The 20,641-nt window shown below is 39.7% G+C and overlaps 1 protein-coding gene across 2 annotated transcripts in view; it reads left to right on the top strand.

Moving 5' to 3' along the window:
• The first annotated feature begins 1,358 nt into the window (after positions 1-1,358).
• aff2 (AF4/FMR2 family, member 2) overlaps positions 1,359-20,641 on the top strand; it is a 399,395-nt gene continuing 380,112 nt past the window's right edge. For both annotated transcript variants that reach the window (XM_061901648.1, XM_061901649.1), the window contains exon 1: positions 1,359-1,608. In XM_061901648.1, coding sequence (XP_061757632.1) covers positions 1,556-1,608 — 53 coding nt within the window. In that variant the 5' untranslated portion in view covers positions 1,359-1,555. The remainder of the gene's footprint in view (positions 1,609-20,641) is intronic.

Raw genomic sequence — 20,641 nt, 5'->3', positions numbered from 1 at the left:
GAGACACTGCGCGTCAAGACACCCGTGGAGACACCCTTCCGACTATCAGGTACTATTAAACTCACTAAAACACTAGCAACACAATAGAAAGATAAGGGATTTCCCAGAATTAACCTAGTAAATGTCTCTAAAAACATCGGAATCTGTCCCAATGCAATCGCTTTCTTTTTTTTTTAACTTTTTTTTTTTTCTAGTCCGTCACTATCAATATCCTTAAACACGAATCTTTCATCCTCGCTCAAATTAATGGGGAAATTGTCGTTTTCTCGGTCCGAAAAGCACTTTTTGTTGGAGGCTCCCATTAAAAACGATGTGAATATGTGAGGAGCTGTCACACCAAATTTCTTCCCCCCTACGACCCCCCCATTTACTTCCGGGGTCATGATTAACACAGACGTTTTGTTAACACTATATTATAAAAATATAACGCTATCCATCCATCCATTTTCTACCGCTTATTCCCTTTCGGGGTCGCGGGGGGCGCTGGCGCCTATCTCAGCTACAATCGGGCGGAAGGCAGTGTACACCCTGGACAAGTCGCCACTTCATCGCAGGGCCAACACAGATAGACAGACAACATTCACACTCACATTCACACACTAGGGCCAATTTAGTGTTGCCAAATATAACGCTATATTATAAAAATACAGACTTTTTGTTAACGCTATATTATAAAAAGAAAATTAAAAAAACTATTTACAAACACAAGCTATGGGATGACGCCTTTACTTCCGGGGTCACGTTTCCTCTTATGTCATCCCATAGTTTGTGTTTGTAAATTGTTTTTTTAATTTTTATATAATATAGCGTTAACAAAACGTCTGTATTTTTATAATATAGCATTATATTTTAATAATATAGCGTTAACAAAACGTCTGTATTAATCATGAACCCGGAAGTAAATGGGGGGGGGAGGGTTTTTGTAGGGAGAAGAAATTTGGCGTGACAGAGCAATCAAACATGTGACGTCATCGTCTGCTACTTCCGGTAGAGGCAGGGCTTTTCTCTTAACACCGAAAGTTGCGGACTTTATCGTGGATGTTCTCTACTAAATCCTTTCAGCAAAAATATGGCAATATTGCGAAATGATCAAGTATGACACATAGAATGGACCTGCTATCCCCGTTTAAATAATAAAATCTCATTTCAGTAGGCCTTTAAGGTAGTTTGAAAAAAATATGTTATTGAGAGGATAAAGGCTGTGTTTCATTACAATACTATGGAGGAACCCTTTTTTCAGTTTGGCTCTCTTTGGCTGTCTTGTGCAGCCCTTTTTTAGTCGTGCACGCGCACGTGTGACCGAATGTGTGTGCGTGTGCGTGCATGTGTGTTCCCCCCCTCCCCTCCCTCCCTCCACCTCTGCCTGCCTGGCTGTCAGCTTGCCGCCACCACGTAGCAGATTCCTGGCAGAGGCAGCGGCTCGTGTCTGCTCTCCTTCTTTCTCTGACACGCACACGCACACGCACACGCGTGTCAGCCGTCCATGTAGAACCACGTTGCAGCACAGCTTTTGGAATTTTTTTTTGTTTTCTCGCAAGCGGCAGGAGAGCCGGTCATGGATCTTTTTGAACTGGACTTTTTCCGCGACTGGGAGCTGGAGCAACCATGGTGAGTCCTGCGCACATTTTATTCATTTATTATTCTATTTCTGTCATTTAAACATTTATATGTGTGTTTCCCTAAAACAAAAAAAACCCCGCACAATTCCAGACTGGGTTTTATTTCACGGCCGAAAGTGCGTCCAGTCTCTTTCTTTGTGTCGCGCGGGCACGCGCGCAACGCCGGCTTTTGGACATTTTTATTATTATTATTATTATTATAATTATAATTATCACTGTTGAATTGATGGAATGTCGGACGTGGACGCGCGCGCACGCTGCGCCGTGGTAACCCCACGAGCACGTGCGCCGCATTGTTAACAGGTTGCAAGTTTGCTTCCCACTCGAAGTGAGCGTGCAGGGGGACACGGTCGCGGCAAGTTGTGTCGGGAGGACCGCTGAGCATCAACTTAATTCGCTGCAGCCGTGGGGCCCCACTTCAGGTGGCAATACACGCAAATTGGTGGTGATCGTGACAAAGAATTGGTGTTGTGATGCCTAATGAATGGATAGTGTTTTATGTCGGCCACTTCCAAGATGTCAGTGTCATGGAGGTATTCACTTAACAATTATTGTGCATTGACTTACTCTAATCATTGAATACTACATTTATTTTACTGATCAGGTGAACATCTTCCAGGGTTTCCCACACGTTCATTTATTTGTGGCGGCCCGCCACGAAAGAATTACGGCCGCCACCAAAAAAAAAAAAAAAAAAAAAAGAAATATATATATATATATATATATATATATATACATTTTTTTTTTCCAGGCTTTTGACTCGCTCAACCGCTCATAAAAGTAATAGGACTCTGTCTGGGAATGGAGCTTGTAGTTACATATTATATAAATATGTAAATATTATATAAATATGTATATAAATATGTACATAAAGTGTTGTAATTATATTCCAACTCCGCGTTCTTCTTGGTCATCTCCGCCTCTCCCCCCCAACCCCCCAAGCCCCCGGCGCCCGACTACCCCACCACAATCAGATGCCTGACCTGTGGGAAACACTGTCTTCTTATACTATATTTTTGATTTTTTAATTATAATTTTTCTTTTATTTGTATTTAAAAAATATATATTCATTGCTACTATTATCACTAGTATTCTCTTGATGTTATGTTATTATTAATGTATTATTTATATTTGATTTTTACATAAATTTGATCATATATTTCATACTATTTTTTTTAGATGCCGTTAACTTATTCTCCAGTGTGGACGCCTCAATAGCGTTTTTCCTAAATCCTCAGTGCCTTGTTTTGTTTTATTATTGTCAATAGTACTGCGTTTGTGTATTGATGTGTGAGTTTGTATGTATGTGTTTTCTTCTCTTCTTTTTGTGTCTGCCACTTGCCTGTGTATGAAAAATGCTATGGTATATAGATGGATACAGTTTCAGTTGATATGATTTAAATAAAGGAGTATAATAACACATTTAATATTGTGCAATGCACATGAGTGTATAAATGTAAAATATTAACAGTATTACAAGTAAGTTAAACATAGAATAGTACCTATAGATGAAAACTACGTAGTACCTATAGATGAAAACTACATATCCATCCATCCATCCATTTTCTACCACTTATTCCCTTTTGGGGTCGCGGGGGGCGCTGGCGCCTATCTCAGCTACAATCAGGCGGAAGGCGGTGTACACCCTGGACAAGTCGCCACCTCATCGCAGGGCCAACACAGATAGCCAGACAACATTCACACTCACATTCACACACTAGGGCCAATTTAGTGTTGCCAATCAACCTATCCCCAGGTGCATGTCTTTGGAAGTGGGAGGAAGCCGGAGTACCCGGAGGGAACCCACGCATTCACGGGGAGAACATGCAAACTCCACACAGAAAGATCAAGAGCCCGGGATTGACCCAGGACTGCAGGACCTTCATATTGTGAGGCAGACGCACTAACCCCTGTTCCACCGTGAAGCCCAAAAATGGCAAATTTATTATTCATGGCTTTTGCATGCGGGGCAGCACGGTGGAGAGGGGTTAGTGCGTCTGCCTCACAATACAAAGGTCCTGAGTAGTCCAGGGTTCAATCCCGGGCTCGGGATCTTTCTGTGTGGAGTTTGCAAGTTCTCCCTGTGACTGCGTGGGTTCCCTCTGGGTACTCCGGCTTCCTCTCACCTCCAAAGACATGCACCTGGGGATAGGTTGATTGTCAATACTGAATTGGCTCTAGTGTGTGAATGTGAGTGTGAATGTTGTCTATCTGTGTTGGCCCTGCGATAAGGTGGCGACTTGTCCAGGGTGTACCCTGCCTTCCGCCCGATTGTAGCTGAGATAGGCGCCAGCGCCCCCCGCGACCCCGAAAGGGAATAAGCGGTAGAAAATGGATGGATGGATGGATTCCTAAGTCTGTTGAATATTTGTGGTGTGTAGAAGCCAAATTGGATATTTTTCAAATTTGCATAGTTAGTCCTGGCGCATACTTAATTTTCAAATAGGCAAACTTAAAAAAAATAAAAATAAAATAGACCTGTCAAATTTGACACATTATTTCAAACAAGTAATTCTCCAAAAATGTATACACGTTGATTAATCACACAATTTATTTTGACCGCACAAGTCCTTTACCTTAACCCAGGGGTGTCAAATGGCCGGATCAGGCCCAGGAACAGGTTTTATCCGGCCCGTGGGATGAGTTTGCCAAATATGAAAATTGACCAGAAATTTTTGAATGAAAGAAACAGCTGGATTTCGCAATTGCAATTCTTTGTAGATGACGCTACATATGTAAAAATTAAACCACATGATGTTAGTACATCAGTCGAGGAAAATGATCAAACTACATAAATAACATCCGGTAATTTGAAATTTGATATAATTTTTTTTATCTTGATTGATTGAAAATTAACACAAATGCGTTAACTGATGAACATTATCACATAATTTATTCAGAAAATGTATATAAGGACAAATAAATATAGAATACTGTTAACCACAACCTTCAAGTGTAAAAAAAACCAAGAACATTATATTTTGTACATTCTCAGAATATGCTTGATCTATTTTTAAACTTAAAAAGAAATCTGAAGTTGTCTTTATTTTTAAGTTATTGTGCCGTGATTTTACCAGTTCGGCCCACTTGGGAGTAGTTTTTCTCCATGTGGACCCCGACCACTGCCTTAACCGCAGTTGTTACCTGAAAGGTGTGTGGTTATGTCAGTATAAAGATGAGTAAGGAGACTCCCATACAGGTGTAGGTGTCATTAAAGCGCTTTGAGTACCTTGAAGGTAGGAAAGCGCTATACAAGTACAACCCATGTAACCCATGTATTTCAAATGACTCCCTGGCTGGACTTTAGATAAATCTGTTACCATGTTTTGAACAAAATAAATGACATACATTCAAAGGAAAACTTAAAATTTTTTTCCTGTATGACATTCTGACTGTAAAATTGCAACCCGCTTTTTTAATGTTAATTAAAATTATGCTCACAAGTAACTGACTGTGATTGATCAAAATGCAAAAGTGTAAATAATATGATTAAAACATAATAGTTTGAGACTATAGGCTGCAGCTATCAATTTTTCGAGTAAACGAATAACCTATCTACTGAGTTTGCATGTTCTCCCCGTGACTGTGTAGGTTCCCTCCAGGTAGTCTGGCTTCCTCCCACCTCCAAAGACATGCACCTGGGGATAGGTTGATTGGCAACACTAAATAGTCCCTAGTGTGTGAATGTGAGTGTGAATGTTGTCTGTCTATCTGTGTTGGCCCTGCAATGAGGTGGCGACTTGTCCAGGGTGTACCCTGCCTACCGCCCAAATGCAGCTGAGATAGGCTCCAGCACCCCCTGTAACCCTGAGAGGGACAAGCGGTAGAAAATAGATGGATGGATGTATAGTTTGTTCAATTGATTAAGTAATTGGATAAGACACACTTTGTAACCTGAATCCGTATTTTAGGGAAAATAGTTGATATAAACAAATATTTTTCTGCTCGGTATATCTTTCATCCATCCATCCATTTTCTACCGCTTATTCCCTTTTGGGGTCGCGGGGGGCGCTGGGGCCTATCAAAAAAATAAATGCACATCATCAACGTTGAAACTGCACTTTTAACGTGTGGATTTTTAACAAATTTTAAAAATAAATAAAAATATACATTTATATTTATGAATACTTTTGTTCAGCAGCTGTGCGTAAGCTATGTCCACGTTTTTAAAATTGCTGGCACTTGTGTAATCAGGGTTTATACATTTTTGATTTGTTGTACTTTTTTTGCTACCCCTCTTTCTTTATAATGTATATTTTCTGCTGGATCTACTCTATTTTATGCTGCTTTTTTTTTTTTGCTACAGCTGGTACATATACTGTAATATTGTACATGGTAATTGGGATTTGTTATATATTATAGATATTATAAACAAATATAATATATACTGATGTATCACATTATTATATTATATTATATACTGTATATTTGATATATAAATATGACATATTTGTTATATTTTATATTGCTACTATGGTACATTTTTAGTCTACTTAATACCTGCATTATCCTTTCCATCTTTACCCTCCCACCCTTTGAAACTGAGCTATTGTGTGGAAAAATTTCCCTTGTAGATCAATAAAGTTTGTCTAAGTGTAATTTTTAGGTGCACTCATTAAACCATTAATCGAAGCAACACAAAAAAATCGAATGAATCTATTTAAACCGATTAATTGTTGCTGCTCTATTTGGCAGCATTGATTTAATGACACACATTTGTTTTATTGTTATTTATTAGTATCAACAGCACCAGCGCCCCTGCGACCCCAAAGGGACTAAGCGGTAGAAAATGGATGGATGGATGGATAGTATCAACAGTATTTTTTTTTCCACATTCACATTATGCCTTTTTCGCTCTATTTTTGAAATTGTCCTGTTTTTTTTTGCTCGTGCCACAGGCCCATAAAGAAACAAGCCACGGTCTGCAAATGGTACCCGGGTCGCACTTTGGACACCCGTGGTTTACACATTTCACCGTGTAGCCAGAGTGAAGAACGTCTCCGATAAGGAGCGCCATCCCTAGCCAAGACTCACAATATTCAAAGGCCTGGCTTTACGCTTATGGAGGTGTTGAGCACACTTCCACACCTGGCGATAGCATTGCCTACTCTCCAGGCTTGTGGAGGTGTCCTGCATGACTGGACTTGGAAGGAGCATGATATTCTGTCGTGAGGTAGAGAGGGGGCACAGTAACTTCATGGGTCTGTGTTCTCGCCGGGAAAACTAAGCAGGGAAACATCACACACACGCACGTACACGCACACACACACTCACACACACACACACACACACACACACTGCTGTCCCTCAGCAGCCACCATGGAAGGGCCCTGGAGCAAGGTACTTAACCCCCCGCTGCTGGAGCGGAGCAGCTCAGGGCTGAACAACAAGCCCAGGGTGTCTACACGTTGCCCTCGCTCTGCCACCAGTCCATCACACAGCGGCTGACAGCTGCTCATGATGGGAAACGGGGCTGGCACAGACAACGCCTTTATTCCTGGAAAGAGAATATGGAAATGTGCATAAATGAGCTTGCTTGAACGATGAACCCCCGCTCGGGTGTTAATGTGTGGGTGAGAGTGTGTAGTGTGATTGCATGTGCACCGTGTGACATGACAGCATGGATGGATCACAGGCATCTGAATGTTGTATTTGATTGAAATGTCCTCACTCAGGGCAGAGAAGAAGAGGAAACGACAGGAAAAGATTCATCGAGGAATGGAAGTAAATCAGATATGATATTAGGTGTCTAGCAGTCTAATGACGTTTAATACAAGAACTGTGTAAAATACGACTGTAGAGCCCAGGCCTGCACTCAGGCTGAACAATCAAAAAATGTCAGTTTTTCTCATTGTGGTCGTTTGGATGATGTTTGATGCTTCGCCATTTCCTGGTGTGGTAGAAATGCAGAACATTTGTAGGGTAAGGTCACCATCAGATATGCTGTGTCAGAAATTATTATTTTAAGTGTGAACTGGTAACACACCTAAAAATATTTGTTTATTTGTTCAGTTAACACATCGTATTCATGATTAAAAAAGTTGCATTTTAACCGATACATTATTAATTCCCGGTACCTGGGAATCAATCACTGTGCTGTACAGTTCTTATATCTGGCTTTCTTAGACTTCTGAGTCTCTTTTGCAAGTATTAAAAAGTAGACTTGGCATGCAGTTGCAATTCCCATTCATCCATCCATTTTCTACTGCTTATTCCCTTTGGGGTCGCGGGGGGTGCTGGTGCCTATCTCAGCTACAATCGGGCGGAAGACGGGGTACGCCCTGGACAAGTCGCTACCTCATCGCAGGGCCAAAACAGATAGACAGACAACATTCACACTCACATTCACCACACTAGGGACCATTTAGTGTTGCCAATCAACCTATCCCCAGGTGCATGTCTTTGGAAGTGGGAGGAAACCGGGGTACCCGGAGGGAACCCACGCAGTCACGGGGAGGACATGCAAACTCCACACAGAAAGATCCCGAGCCCGGGATTTAACCCAGGACTCCTCAGGACCTTCGTATTGTGAGGCAGACGCACTAACCCCTCTGCCACCGTGAAGCCTCAGTTGCAATTCCAATATATATATATATATATATATATATATATATATATATATATATATATATATATATATATATATATATATATATATATATATATATATATATATGTACATATATATACATATATATATATATATATATATATATATATATATATATATATATATATATATATATATATATATATGTATATGTATATATATATATATATATGTATGTATGTGTATATATGTATATATATATATGTATGTATGTATATATATACATATATATATATGTATATATATGTATATATGTATGTATGTATATATATGTATATATGTATGTATATATACATATATGTATGTATGTATATATGTATATATATGTATGTATATATGTATATATATATGTATATATATACATATGTGTATGTATGTATATATGTATATATATATGTATGTATATATGTATATATACATGTATATATGTATGTATATATATGTATATATATGTATGTATATATATGTATATATATGTATGTATATTTATGTATATATATATGTATGTATATATGTATGTATATTTATGTATATATATATATGTATATATATGTATGTATATATGTATATATATGTATATACATGTGTATATATATATATATGTATATATGTATACACATGTATATATGTATGTATATATATGCATATATATATGTGTATATATATATGTATATATATGTATGTATATATGTATATATATGTGTATATATATATGTATATATATATGTATATATGTATATATATATGTATATATATATGTATATATAATATATATGTATGTATATGTACGTATATATATATGTATGTATATGTATGTATATATAAATGTATGTATGTATGTATACATATATATAAAAATGTATGTATGTATGTATGTAAATATATATTTGTGTATGTAGATATATATGTATGTATGTAGATATATGTATGTATATATGTATGTATATATGTATGTATGTATGTATGTATATATATGTATGTATATATATATATGTATGTATGTATATATATGTATATATATATGTATGTATGTATTTATATGTATGTATATATATATATATATATATATATATATATATATATATATATATATATATATATATATATACATACAGTGGGGCAAAAAAGTATTTAGTCAGCCACCGATTGTGCAAGTTCTCCCACTTAAAATGATGACAGAGGTCTGTAATTTTCATCATAGGTACACTTCAACTGTGAGAGACAACTCAGTATTCTTCTTCCTCCAAACATGACGAATTGAGTTTACAGTATACCAAAATGGATACATGGATGATACAACAGAGGATTAGTAGAGTGTCATGTGGTCAGATGAAACCAAAATAGAACTTTTTGGTATAAACTCAGCTCGACGTGTTTGGAGGAAGAAGAATACTGAGTTGCATCCCAAGAACACCAAACCTACTGTGAAGCATGGGGGTGGAAACATCATGCTATGGGGCTGTTTTTCTGCTAAGGGGACAGGACGATTGATCCGTGTTAAGGAAAGAATGAATGGGGCCATGTATCGTGAGATTTTGAGCCAAAACCTCCTTCCATCAGTGAGAGCTTTGAATGGTTGACAAAATACTTATTTTCCACCATAATTTACAAATAAATTCTTTAAATTTCCTACAATGTGATTTCGTGTATTTTGTTTTCACATTCTGTCTCTCACAGTTGAAGTGTACCTATGATGAACATTACAGACCTCTGTCATCATTTTAAGTGGGAGAATTTGCACAATCGGTGGCTGACTAAATACTTTTTTGCCCAACTGTGTGTGAGTATATATATATATATATATATATATATATATATATATACTGACTGACCTCCAGTAAAATAGTGACCTGAGACTTTTTGCACAGTAAAGTAATCCAAACAGGCATTAGGACAGACATGAATCCTTCCTTCGACCTGAAACTGCTTCAACAACGACCACCATGGCACGTTTAAGCGTCTGCCTTCTGGAACCAATCAACTGGATGAAATGCAAATCATGGCATCGGTTGAGATAAAATGCAAACACGGCCCAGTTTTAATCAGTTACATTCATCCAGTCATTATGAGAGAGTTCAGGCTTCATGTTTCCATAGATACAAAGATTCTAATGAGCTTCATGTCAGTTTGAGTGGTTCATCACAGATGTAAATGGGGGGGAAAACACGGGGGGAAAAAAGGTAAATTTTGTCCAGCAGTTTTTCTTGTTTAAGGGGATTTTTTTTTTTTTAAATGAGATCCATTCAAAACATTTATCAAAACTCATGAGTGATTCACTGATTCACAATATCTACAGTATGTATGCGTGTAATCTAGTGTCATTTACCTCAAATTGATAACAGGCACACAATGTTTGCTTTTTCAAAGTGTAGGAGGTTGAAGAACCAATCCTCAAAGCTGCTTCTGCTGCTGCCTCTACATTAGTGATGCCCAAAAGGATGCAACACAGAAATAAAAATAATTCTGTGACATTCACACAATGGAAGCAGACGCCAGCACAGTGAGCTGGAAGATGAAATATTTCAGGAAACACACTTCCAGACTTCTCAGCCAGGCTACGGCTCAACTGTGCTCCGACATGCTCCCATTTTGCAGCGCACACACTGAAGGAGACAGCATTTTGGCGCCTGTATCAAACTTTATTACCTCAGATATTGTTTTCACCCCCCTGTTTGTTTTGTGAGTTGTTTATGCAAAGCTACAGCGTTTATTTTCATGGAATGTTATGAATATTCCATTAACGATGGCTGACAGGTGCATTATGCGCACCTATGTCCAAAAGCCCCGAACAAAAAAATATCCAAAACCAAAACCCCATTCAGTGGGAAAATACCACAAATTAAAATTGCTGCAGAATCAAAAACACATGCAGAATAAAGGACACACACAAATGTGAAAAGATGACATATTTTACAGTGTTATACAGAGTATTTTTTTAAATGTACCCTTTAATTGTGGGGTGGCATGGCGTAGTGCAGTGGTCCCCAACCTTTTTTTAGCTGCGGACCGGTCAACGCTTGATAATTTGTCCCGCAGCCTGGCAGGGGGCGGGGAAAGATTTTTTTTTCTTTGGCATGAAAAATGGAGGTTTTTTGGGTTGGTGCACTAATTGTAAGTGTATCTTGTGTTTTTTATGTTTATTTAATAAATAAAAAAAAGTAATACAAAATAAATAAATAAATAATAATAAAAAAATAATTCTGCGGCCCGGTACCAATCGAGCTGGGGCCACTGGCGTAGTGGGTAGAGCGACCGTGCCAGAAACCTGAGGGTTTGCTGCTAGCGGGGTGTATAAAATAGTCAGGATGTGTCATGGATGCAAAGGTTTCTGGGTATTTGTTGTGTTGCGTTTATGTTGTGTTACTGGGAGGATGTTCTCCCAAAATGTGTTTGTCATTCTTGTTTGGTGTGGCTTCACAGCGTGGCGCATATTACTAAGAGTGTTAAAAATGTTTATATCACAACCATTAGTGTACTCTGTGTCACCCAGTATGCCTTCGAGTCGTGTGCATGTGTCTGTGGAAGCCACACACAACATGTTGCTGGACTGACAAGCAGATCGTACATGCTGTAGTAGGCTACAAAGTCAGAAGCTTCATAGCACGCCCTAATACTTACTAACTGGGTGACTGCCGGCAGTCATTCTAGAGAATTATTGCGTCTCCTATTGTCTCCTTTGCTTTGTGACACAAGTCCTAAATGGCTCTTTGAATGGTAAAGGATACCGATCCCTGAACCATGTATATCAAATATTTCCGAATGATTCAACCGCCACCCGCCCGGATCTAATTAAAATCAATTTTTTCGTAATGTCACCCGCCCGACCCGTGGTTTATCCGCAGACTCCGCGGATGAGACTGCAAACCGCACATCTCTACTCCCCGCCTATTGACATCCAAATCTCTGCCGTTGTGTCCTTGGGCAGGACACTTCACCCTTGCCCCCCCGGTGCCGCTCACACTGGTGAATGAATGATGAATTAATGATAGGTGGAGGTCGGAGGGGCCGTAGGCTCAAACTGGCATCCACACTTCCGTCAGTCTACCCCAGGGCAGCTGTGGCTACAGATGTAGCTTACCACCACCAGGTATGGATGAATGATGGGTTACCACTTCTCTGTGAGCGCTCTGAGTATCTAATAGTCGAAAAGCGCGATATAATTCTAATCCATTATTATTATTAATTCCATGAACTTTTTTCCAGGCATCCCAATTATGTCTATCCGTCAGGTCTGGCAACCCATGATAAGCCTGGTTAACTGCTATTTTGTTTTCAAAACTTGCAACATTTTTCTCATGCAGTTGCTTTTTTGGGTGTGTGTTTGTGTTCCTGGCATTCGTAGCATATGCCTTTTGCATCTGCTTTTGATCCTTTTGTGTTTATACGATTGCAGAATTTGTATTTGCAGCATTTTCTATTGCCATTGTTTCCCATTCGTTTGTTTACTTTAGTAAAATTATTTGTCTAATTTGTATGAATGTTTTTATTTTTATATACCATCTTCTAGTTGATATGTGTCAGTTATGTCCCACAAAACATGACAATGTTATGTGTTTTACAATTAAAGTCTGGGATTTAACAGGCTTCCATAATGAGAAAACACACACACACACACACATACACACACATACACACACACACACACACACACACACACACATACGCACACGCGCACACACACGCACACACATGCAAACACACATAATCTTGTATTTGTTACCTTCTGGATACCTCTGAAAAACGCCGCCCTCTTTAGGACCACCCTTTCTAGATATATAAAGATTGGTATTTACAACATTATCCATCCATCCATCCATCCATCATCTTCCGCTTATCCGAGGTCGGGTCGCGGGGGCAACAGCCTAAGCAGGGAAACCCAGACTTCCCTCTCCCCAGCCACTTCGTCTAGCTCTTCCCGGGGATCCCGAGGCGTTCCCAGGCCAGCCGGGAGACATAGTCTTCCCAACGTGTCCTAGGTCTTCCCCGTGGCCTCCTACCGGTTGGACGTGCCCTAAACACCTCCCTCGGGAGGCGTTCGGGTGGCATCCTGACCAGATGCCCGAACCACCTCATCTGGCTCCTCTCGATGTGAAGGAGCAGCGGCTTTACTTTGAGTTCCTCCCGGATGGCAGAGCTTCTCACCCTATCTCTAAGGGAGAGCCCCGCCACACGGCGGAGGAAACTCATTTCGGCCGCTTGTACCCGTGATCTTATCCTTTCGGTCATGACCCAAAGCTCATGACCATAGGTGAGGATGGGAACGTAGATCGACCGGTAAATTGAGAGCTTTGCCTTCCGGCTCAGCTCCTTCTTCACCACAACGGACCGGTACAACATTATTAATTTATAAATCCATCCATCCATTTTCTACCGCTTATTCCCTTGGTAAGCTTTTAATAAATATTTCTTAATTTTTTGTAATTGATTTTTAATCTTCATTATTTATTACAGTATATCTCTATATACATTTGTATTTATTATTTTTTTAATTAATTCTGGCCGAAGGGGGAACATTTCAATGTATTACATACACTTATTACATCATATTATATGACCTTATTATATGTTGGCCAGAGAGAGAGCACTTCAAATTTTTACACACACTTGTTATTTCATATGTTAACCAAAAGGGGAGCACTTTTAAAACCAACTCACAGTTAATTTGAAAAATCCCTCCTTTTTGGGACCACCCTAATTTTGATATAGTTCACCACAGGGGGTGCAAATGAGACAACACAATGCTAATTTTTGTTAGCCTATCAATTGACTCGTCCGTTGTACGTTAGCATTAAATAGCATCCCAAGAGCCAACCTTTATTCTTGGTTGCATTGCTTCTTTCAGTTTTTACTGAACTGTAATGTCGAGTAGACGTGATTCCTTACATGAATGTGCATTTCATGTGTATAATAATGTACTCTCCTTTGTCTGCTTAGCTGTACAATAACTTAATCGTGGTGACTATCAATAAACAACGTTCATTTGTTCACAACTGGACTGCTTGGTTTGTCAGAGACGTTTCCCCGCTCATCTGAGTAGGCTTCATCAGTTCGTGCTCATAGACGTAGATTGGTCAGATCTAGTCCAACGGTTGGTGCCAAAACCTCAAAGTGAAGTGAAGTGAATTATATTTATATAGCGCTTTTCTCTAGTGACTCAAAGCGCTTTACATAGTGAAACCCAAAATCTAAGTAACATTTAAACCAGTGTGGGTGGCACTGGGAGCAGGTGGGTAAAGTGTCTTGCCCAAGGACACAACGGCATTGACTAGGATGGCGGAAGCGGGAATCAAACCTGCAATCCTCAAGTTGCTGGGACGGCCGCTCTACCAACCGAGCTAAACCGCCCAAAACATTTATACTCCAAAAACCAGGAGGGTGTGCCTGGGCAAGGATGGTTTCGCCCTATCGTGGTAAGAAAGACAACTGTTTTGAGGGATTCCCTCAAATACCTATGCTCTTTCTCTTTGGCCTGTGGGCTGGTAGGAACATTGTCAGCTCTGTGTTGTAGGGTTTCGATAACTCCCAGTGTGCGTTCCAGTGGATGGTGCGAGTTAAAGTAGGTATTGATCGGTATGTGTGGGTTTTTGGTAAAACCTGTCACCCCAGCTGGTTGTTTGTGAAAAGTGCATCTTGTTCCAGAAATAACAAAAACAGAGTGGAAGAGGAGGGAAAAGGTGACGGACGAAAAATATTCTCATTCCAAAGTATCAGGTCAATCTGAGAAACTCAGAATAATGTTCAACCACCACAACATTCCAGACACTTCAAACCAGGCAACACCCTGGGACAGAGACTAGTGCATCCTTAAGACTGGACATCCCACACCCACAAAAAACAATTTGGTGTATGCTATCCAGTGTAATGATGAATGCACTGATTCATATATTGTGGAAACAAAACAACCACTAAGTCGACGCATGGCACAGCATAGACTGGCAAACTCTTCAGGCCAAGACTCAGCTGTCCACATACACCTCAGGGAGAAACAGCCCTCCTTTGAGAACAAAAATGTACACATTCTGGACAAGGAGGGCTGGTGGTACGGAATAGGAGTGAGGGAAGGATCTATGCCAAGGTTGAAAAAAATATTCCTGAACAGAAGAGGTGATCTGCGACACCACCTGCCTCCCACATACAACACTGTCCTTTCAACCATTTCTAAAAGACTGCAATGTAGCCTCCAACAAATAAGAGGAGTTAGAAACATTCTGGTCACAGAAGGTGACCAAAATGCCATTTGTCGGTTTGCTTACAGCTGAAGGGAATGCTTACGCAGGGGATTCCAACTATTTTGGACTGGTAGTAGTCGATCCACAGCGATCGTTCTGCCACACAATAACAAGGGGGAATTACACTTCAACAACTGTCGTTTGCTTTGACAGTAGGATTTGCTTGTTTGCATTAAAACAATTGTTTTTCTTACTACGATAGTGCAAAACCATCCTTGCCCAGGCACACCCTCCTGGTTTTTGGAGTATAAATATTTGGGGTTTTGGTTTTAGCCGTTGGACTAGATATAAGCAATCTAAGTCTAGAACTAGATCTGACCAGTCTAAGTCTATGAGCGTGAACTGATGAAGCCTACTCGGATGAGCGGTGAAACGTCTTCCAAGACAAACCAAGCAGTCCAGTTGCGAACGATTGAATCTCATGGGATGACAACGACCTGGATGAATGAGAACCTTCATAAGTACTTAAAGTATGTTTACCTTTCTGCTAAACTAAATTCCAAGATTCAGGGAGGGCAGAATAATACATGTCAATAAACCAGGGGTGCACAAACTGCAGCCGTTGTTTCGTTGTAATAAAATAGGCTGAAACAATTACAGAAAGTTAAAACAGCTCAGAAATCTTTAATCCTAATAACACAGATTTGTCTTTGAATATAGGTATATCATTTTTGCCTTTTTAGAAAAATACATGCGTCACAGTCACTTATGCAAATTATACGATGGCATCATATTGACACCACCATGCCCCCATCACGCCCCTGCCGCCACAAATAGGTTGTTAATCTTTGGGAAATCCATCCATCCATCCATCCATCCATCCATCCATCCATCCTTCCATCCATCCATCCATCCATCCATCCATCCAAACACTGGTTGCATTTGTTTTGTGGCGTTTGTGGGGTTTTTGTTTTGAATAATTTCTGTGTCTCTGGTGCCCGGATCATATTTTGATTTAGGTTTTTGAGTCTTTTTGTATTTTCTGTTTGTTTTGGACTCTTTCGATTCCGGTTTGTACGCCTCTGTTTGTTACCATAGTTACTCATTGTTTTCACCTGCCGATTGCTCCTGACACGCACCTGTCTTGTAATTACTTTCTTATTTAAGCCTGCCGTCTCCCATCAGTCGGTCTTGGGCCATTGTTTGCGGTAAGCTACAGTCAAGCTGATGTATGTGGTTGTTGTCTCTGTGCTAAGTATTCCCTTTGCTTCCCGTGCGTTCGGCACGTTGTTCTTTTGTTGATTTCTGTCTGTTTAGTGTTGAGTATCAGTTATTAAATCATCTTACCTTTACGTTTTCGTCCGGAGTGTCCTTTGCATCCCTGGGGAGAACTAAATCCCGCATCACAATGCGTTTCACGCGTGACAAATAATGCATCTATGCCAGTGTCGTATAGCTACAGGCTGAATAAAAGAAGATTTGCCGTTAACCTGTGCATCCACCTGTTGCCATTCATGCATTCATGCATTCATGCCACAGAATGGGTTGTGGTCATGGTATTTTTCTCATGTTTTCTCTTTTCTCAATGAATGTTGGTACAACACCACTCTAAATAAAGCTGTCAACCCCCTTCATACACATGTCTCACTCTGCCACATTATCCAACAAAGTATCAACACCTTTTTCTGAATTGGCTTTTAGCGAGGATGAATTCATAAATATTAGGGTTGTTCCGATCCGATATTTGGATCGGATCGGCCGCCGATATTTGCCAAAAAATGCGTATCGGCAAGGCATGGGAAAATGCCGATCCAGATCCAGTTTAAAAAAAAAATAATTCCAGTCCGTGTTTTCCAACACACCGATTTAAATAATACTCTCTTCTGCTGCTCCCTAAACTCCGTTCCTCATTTTCCAGAACACCTTCAAAACATCCACAGGTCTGCGTTCTAACCGTTCAGACGGCCGTGTGAATTAAAAGTTACAGTAAAAATGTCAGCTGTGTGGGATTATTTTATCCTACAAAACGAAAAAGATGAAGAGGTGGAGTGTAAAACATGCCACAATAAAGTCAAGCATGGTGGTACAGTTGTAAGAGATTTTAATGACTCTTGCAAGTGTGAGGCTTTTTAGCACTCATCATAGATGAACACAGGAGCAGGCTGACACCTGAGCATCTTGAAGTGCCTGTCTTTGTTAGAAAGAATCTCCCCACTATGCTTGGACATCAATTGTTTGTCCCCCCCGACTGGGGCAAACAATTGAAGGGAGTGTGTAGATATATATAGATTTTTTTTTAAAGTTTACACTTGTTCAAGAGCAAGTATTGATGCTGAGTTATAGACATTTTATCCCACTCAGGTTGTTTGTGTGTTTTGCTTTTTTAAATAATGTTTACAGTATTATTTGCACTTTATTCTGTTCACTTTTTTACTGTTTAATGATACCATTTCTGTTTGTCATGTATAATTTTTGATATTTTGTGTTTATCCTTGAATACCAACTATTGTGTATTATTCAAACTCAATTCAGCTGGCTAGTTGTTATCAAGAGTACTTAAAATCCTTTTCAGCATGAATCTGACAACTAAGTAGGCTAAATAACTTTAAACTTTAATACATGCTCGGATAGGCCAGTATTGCCCAGTATCGGTATCAGATCGGAAGTGCAAAAATAATATCGGTATCAGATCGGAAGTGCAAAAACCTGGATCGGAACATCCCTAATAAATATTGTGGTGAAAAAGCTGTGTGAAGGTGAGGATATACAATGTTTTAAAAATACAAATGACCATTAGAAATAAACTATCCATCCATGCATTTCTACCGCTTATTCCCTTTGGGGTCGCGGGGGGCGCAGGTGCCTATCTCGGCTACAATATTGCGGAAGGCGGTGTACACCCTGGACAAGTCGCCACCTCATCGCAGAGAAATAAGCTAATTTACTTAAAATAATCTATGCAGTCAAATCAAATCTGTAAAGTCGACAAGTCACATAATTGATGGTTTCTTCTGGCAGTTGATATTGATAACCACCACCTTCAACAAAATAAATACACACAACAACTTGAAATTATGCAACAAGTCAGGATAAATGCAGTAATTCAGTGTTATGCTGTGTTGTCTTTGAAAACACTGAGGAGAGCAGAGCAGTGTGCAATTTTTGTTAATGCACTTTTGCTTTTACACATGTAATGGCTTGGATTTAATCATTTCATACACTTGAATGGTTTTGTTGCTATGCAGACCACACACATTCCACCATTTAGAAGTTGCACTTCACAGAGTGCCTATCTAGTTGATATTGTTTAATGATTATACAATGTTTTTTACGCTGTCAGTTTAACTCGGCCAATGTTTTTAGTATAAGATAATCACACCTGCACTTTAGTCCCTTATGTCATATCCTAACTACATTAAATTAATACCAAAAAGTGTATTGTACTATTCATAAAAAATGTTTTTTGTGTACATATAGCTCTTGCATCTTGTTGGTACAGTATATTTACCCCGTGATGCATGGTGGGGACTACAGTGGACAGTTTTTAAAAGCTGTCAACTCCTCTGTGCATGAGTTTTAATATCAACCTGGGATTCTGTTGCGGCTTTGCATATACTGACAGCCATTATGCATCTTGGTCAGCTGTTCTGAAAGGTAAACGAAAAACCCTCCCAAAACCAAAAAAATATCCAACAGGCATGTAAAGGTGCAGAGAGGGGTAGAACTATTTGTCTATTCCTTCTATTCTAGGAAACGTTTGCTGGTGTAAAAATATTTGGACACCAAGCAACCACTAAGGAGTAATATAACTTAACATTTATGAGTATTGATTTGGGGATTTAAGAACATTACGTTCACTAGATTGGATATTAAATTCAAAGTACCACTGATAGTCTCACACACACACTAGGTGTGGTGAAATTACCCTCTGCATTTGGCCCATCCCTTTATTCCACCCTCTGGGAGGTGGTGGGAGCAGTGAGCAGCAGTGGTGACCACGCTCGGTCATCATTTTGCTCGCCAAATTTTGAATGCCACTGATATTATTGCTGCAAATATGTTGATTTTTGATATACTTAAACTGTAGTAACCTGTTTTTGTTTTAAAGTATTATAATTTCAATAAGCCCTGTGATGAAGGTGATGTCCAGGGTGTACACCGCCTTCTGGCCAATTGTAGCTGAGATAAGCTCCAGCGCCCCCCGCGACCCTGAAAGGAATAATGGATGGATGGATGGATAATTTCAATAAATTTTTCAGTAGAAGTTAAAACCTTTTTTGGCTAAAAGTATTAGCATTTTTCAAAACATTTTTGGTGAGGATGTGGAGGCTCAATATTTAGTAGTAAAATATCTGAACGCATTGTTAATGTTATGACCTGTCCCCACAGGTCATGTGTTTTGTGTTGGTTATTTTTCTTCTTATACACTATATTCCCTAAAGTATTTGGCCACCTGCCTTGAATCGCATATGAACTTGAAGTGCCATCTCATTCCTAACCCACAGGGTTCAATATGATGTGGGTCTACCTTTTTCAGCTATTACAGCTTCAACTCTTCTGAGAAGGCTGTCCACAATGATGTGCAGTGTGTTTATAAGAATTTTCGACCATTCCTCCAAAAGCGCATTGGTGAGGTCACACACTGATATTGGTCGAGAAAGCCTGGCTCTCAGTTTCCATTTAAATTAATCCCAAAGGTGTTCTATCGGGTTCAGGCCAGGACTCTGTGCAGGCCAGTCAAGTTCATCCACACAAGACTATGTCATTCATGTCTTTATGGACCTTACTTTGTGCAGTGGTGCACAGTCATGTTGGAAGAGGAAGGGGCCCACTCCAAACTGTTCCCACAAGGTTGGGAGCATGGAATTGTCCAAAAGGTTTTGGTATCCTGGCGCTTTCAAAGTACCTTTCACTGGAACTAAGGGGCCAAGCCCAACTCCTGAAAAACAACCCTAACTCCTCCTCCACCAAATTTCACACTCGGCACAATGCCGTCCGAAATGTACTGTTCAACCTCCAAACCCAGACTGGTCCATCAGATTGCCAGATGGAAAAATTGATTCATCACTCTTGAGAAGGCGTCTCCACTGCTCTATAGTCCAGTGGTGACGTACTTTACACCACTGCATCCCACGCTTTGCATTGGACTTGGTGATGTATGGCTTAGATGCAGCCGCTCGTCCATTAAAACCCATCTATAAAGCTCTCTGGGTACTGTACGTGGGCTTATTGGAAGGTCACAA

This window comes from Nerophis ophidion, linkage group LG05, assembly GCF_033978795.1.
Source record: "Nerophis ophidion isolate RoL-2023_Sa linkage group LG05, RoL_Noph_v1.0, whole genome shotgun sequence".
NCBI classification, from domain to species: domain Eukaryota; kingdom Metazoa; phylum Chordata; class Actinopteri; order Syngnathiformes; family Syngnathidae; genus Nerophis; species Nerophis ophidion.
This window is presented reverse-complemented; position numbering and strand designations above follow the sequence as displayed.